The 4,450-nt window shown below is 32.8% G+C and overlaps 1 protein-coding gene across 1 annotated transcript; it reads left to right on the top strand.

Annotated features, from left to right (window-relative positions):
- The first annotated feature begins 2,578 nt into the window (after nt 1-2,578).
- LOC122440868 (olfactory receptor 2T12-like) lies at nt 2,579-3,538 on the top strand. Its single transcript, XM_043467552.1, has one exon. It carries the CDS (start codon nt 2,579-2,581, stop codon nt 3,536-3,538), a length of 960 nt encoding a protein of 319 aa, XP_043323487.1.
- The last annotated feature ends 912 nt before the right edge of the window (nt 3,539-4,450 follow it).

Raw genomic sequence — 4,450 nt, 5'->3', positions numbered from 1 at the left:
CCTATTCTTTGAACTTTGTCAAATTACATGAAATAACATATAATAATATTTCACCTTTTTATCCTAGTGCTTTAAAATTTTTAAGAAAGAAATACATTATTTCATGTCTGATAATTTCCATGACACATTAAAACTCTTACAGTAAAAGCATAAGATGGAAATGACAACCCACTCTGGTATTCTTGCTTGGAAAATCCCATGGACAGAGGAGGCTGGTGGGCTATAGTCCATGAGCTCACAGAGTTGGACACAGCTTGGTGACTGAGCACACAAACACATAAGAAAGTGTTTCACAATTAGTAATAACTGAAGAACCTATAGTCTTAGAATGATTAAACTTACTATGATCATGTATCTTTGTTCTGTGTTCAAAGAGTTCATGGCTGATTCATGTCAATGTATGACAAAAACCACTACAACATTGTAAAATAATTAGCCTCCAACTAATAAAAAATTAAATGGGGAAAAAAAAGTTCATAAATAGTGGAAGGAATATAGAGTCCAACCCATAAAGATATTGTAAATACTATATCACCTAAACTGTTTCTAATTTAAAAAATGAGTTAAATTATATGCTAGTTCTCAATTTCTGATTTTACTTACAAATTGGTGGGTAACATCTATCTATGGCTGATATTAATAGCAGCAATGTATTATTAAGGCTAATTTTTGTAGAGTTATTTTATTGTGCCACACAGTTTAAAATGAACTTATATATATTTGTTCTCCTAATTATCAAATAATCCTAAAAGAAATAGATAATATTTTTCATATCATTTTTTTCATATAATGAAACTATTTTAACAGATGTCTATTTAAATTACTAAAATTTATTCAACTACTCATCAGTGACATAGATGTTCAAACTCAAAAATCCTACTTCTCAATTCATTACTTCTGGATCATAAAATTAAAGAGAAACATTCTATTGAATCATCTATTGGATTAGGAAGACAAAGGCTGCTATCAGTTCTCTAATTTTTAATGTGTATTATTAGTGAGCAACATGGCTTTCTGAATTTCAGATTTCCTTCTGCTTAAATGTTAAACATGTGGTATTTTGCATAAGTTTTTATTTGGAAATATAAGACTTAATTAAAAGTTTTGAGGTTATCATAATGAATTGTTTAAAAGCTATTAGTTTAAAAGTTTCTTCTTCAATTGTAAATCCATGTAGGACTTTCAAAATCATATTTAAAGTAACTCATCATATGAAAAATATGTCGAGAAGCTTCTCTTAAGCATGAAGATTAGTTGATTAGTTGATAGTTTTCAATTTGAAAAGAGAACAGAAATTGAACCCCAGCAGAGCAAATGAAGATAGTGCTGGAAGACAGTCTAGCAACCTATGAATTTCCTGAATCAGAAGTCAGGAAACTAACTCAATAAGGGTGTTGGTAACCTGAGGTCACAAAGAGTTGGATATGACTGAAGTGACTAAGCATGCAGCTCCTTAAATATCACAAATATTTACTAAGTGAATTTTGACATGATTTTGGATTTTTTTCATGTTATTTAAGTATTCTGTAATTCAGTCTCTATCCCTTATTTGCACTGAATCTGGCTTGGATTAATTGGAGGAATTTTATATTGAGCTACATGTTATTCAGCAACTCCCTAAAGGTAGAGCCTTATCAATTCACACCATGTAATAAAAAATGAACTTTAAAAAGAACATTTCATAGGGATAATATATTTGATAAACATAGATCAGACTGAAAAATAATAGCAAACTTATTCTGAACATATACTCAAACAGTTTGCATATCAATAATGAGTAGTTTTATACCAATAACATTCTCACTGTTAAGGGCTAAGACAATCTACAAATGTAATCTAGCCCATTAATGTTAAATAAATAACATATAATATCTCAAATATACATAACACATAATCTTTAGTTCAAAATGATGTAACAAAAATTGTTAATAAGTTTATATAGCCTGAGGAACATATGTACCATATAAGCATCAAATCAGAACAGTGTACATAAAATATAGATAAGAAATTATTTAAATCTATAAGGAAAATTCAGACAACTCAATATTAATCATGGAAAAGAGATATTCACAGAAAATTTGCAAAAGTAATCTGATAGATTAATGAAGAGTTCTGGCTCATTCATTACCAAGGAATTTGTAAATTAAAACAAACTTTTTTTTTTACTTTTCTATTATTGGCCATAATTATTGCACATAACAATATCTAATAGTACCACATATGGAGGGATTTAAACAAAAATCAACAGTTGATAGGAGTGAAAAAGTTAGAGATTCAGTTACTCAGATACTCCATACTGACAAAATATACAAAAATAATAGAAATGTAATTGATATTATTATGTATGCATGTATAATTTATTTGGATAAAAAATAATGTGTAATTACAAAGATATGGAGGATAGGATGCCAAGCCAAACATCTTCTGGTGCAGTGAAAGAATTTAAGTCGTAATTTTTCCTCCAAGTCTCATTTTTTTTCTGTGCCATTGATCAGGTTTCAAAAGGAAATGCTCAAGCTTCCTTTTAAGCAAGTATCATTTCCTAATTATTCATTGTCTTCTAGGAATAACTGAAGCCATGGAAAATACAAATGACACCACGGGAATAAACTTCATTCTTTTAGGACTCCTTAACTACACACAAACCCATCTATTCTTCTTTTCTGTGGTGCTCATGACCTTCCTCACCTCCCTGATGAGCAGTATCTTCATGATCATGCTCATTCACATGGATTCCCGGCTGTGCACACCGATGTACTTCCTGCTTAGCCAGCTCTCCCTCATGGACGTGATACTGGTCCTCATTGTTGTTCCCAAAATGGTAAGCAACTACCTGATGCACATCAGGTCTATCTCTCCTGCTGGCTGTGGTGTCCAGATCTTCCTGTTTGTCACTCTGGAAGGGGGCGAGTGCTTTCTCTTAGCGGCCATGGCCTATGACCGCTATGTGGCCGTATGTCACCCCCTGAGATACCCGATCCTCATGAATCAGAAGCTCTGCTTGCACATGACAGCCGGCTCCTGGCTTTTAGGAGGGGTGGATGGGCTGATGCAGGCTGGTGTCACCCTGAGCTTCCCTTACTGCCACCCTCGAGAAATCAACCACTTCTTCTGTGAGGCACCATCGCTTGTTCGCCTTGCCTGTACAGACACCACGATTTTCGAATTTTTCATGTACGTCTGCTGCGTCCTGATGCTTTTGATCCCAGTGTCTTTCATTTTGGCTTCCTACGGTCTCATCCTGATCACTGTGCTCCGCATGCATTCTGCTGCAGCCAGGAAGAAAACCTTTGCTACTTGTTCTTCCCACCTGGCTGTGGTGGGGTTTTTCTATGGCACCATCATATTTATCTACATGCGGCCCAAATCCTACCGTTCAGCGGCTCATGACAAGGTAGTCTCTGCCTTTTACACCATCTTCACACCTGTGTTGAACCCACTTATATACAGTGTGAGGAATAAAGAAGTCAAGCGGGCTTTGAGAAAGTGGCTGGAGAAATATTTTCAGTGGTCTCTACAGCAAGCGTTATTGGCATAATGACATCACTCAAATTAGATTTACGTTTTGCTTTGTGTCAGTTTGTTTTGGGTCAATATATTTTGCTTTCTTGTTCCCAGTGTGCATTAATTTAAAAAACGTTATATAATTCATATTTGGTAAATTAATTAAAATAACATTTGTTCTGTGTTCATACTTTGTCATGATATTTTTTTCTGAACTTTGAACCTCAACGATAAGGATAAATGACTGAGGCATTCCATCATAAGATATGCTGGACACCAGCCATGTAATTTGAATTTTGGGGTGTGTTCTTTTGTGTGTATATAATGAAAATCATTAATTATGGTATAGATGAATTATTTTTAAAGTAACTAATTGTTTAGAAGAAAACAATTTATACCTTACTTCATATAATTTTGATATAATAAATTTCAAATGAATAATTAAATTAATATAAAATATGCACATATATGTATGTATATATGAAAGTTGCAGGAAATATTCATCAAAATGTTTTAAAGGGAATTATTTCTCATGATTATATGATTAAAATATCTTTAGATAAACAGATTGAATCCATACATTTAGATATTGTCAAAATATGTAGTAATCATGGAGAAGCCAATGTCTTTATCTGAAGACAAAAAAAGCACTATTAAAATATATGTATGTGATCAAATTCATCACATAAATTAATATTGATAATACATGTTGGTTGTGCACAGCTTTAATTGGAGCAAAAAATTTCAAGTATCTTTCTTCACATGTTAAAGTGAAGAAAAATCTACTTTTTATGAATTGTTTTACAGATTTAAGAAAATCATGTTTGATCACAAGAAAAAACCTTAGGACCAAAGATTTTACCTCTTTTGAATAACTGAAGGGAGGAAGGAAAGAAAAAAGGAAGAAATGTGGGAGAGAGGGGAGAAGGTAGGAAGGAAGGAAAGA

The sequence above is a fragment of the Cervus canadensis genome, chromosome 4 (genome assembly GCF_019320065.1).
Source record: "Cervus canadensis isolate Bull #8, Minnesota chromosome 4, ASM1932006v1, whole genome shotgun sequence".
In the NCBI taxonomy this organism is placed as follows: Eukaryota; Metazoa; Chordata; class Mammalia; order Artiodactyla; family Cervidae; genus Cervus; species Cervus canadensis.
The sequence above is the reverse complement of the archived record's forward strand: the minus strand, read 5'-3'. Positions and strand labels throughout refer to the sequence as shown.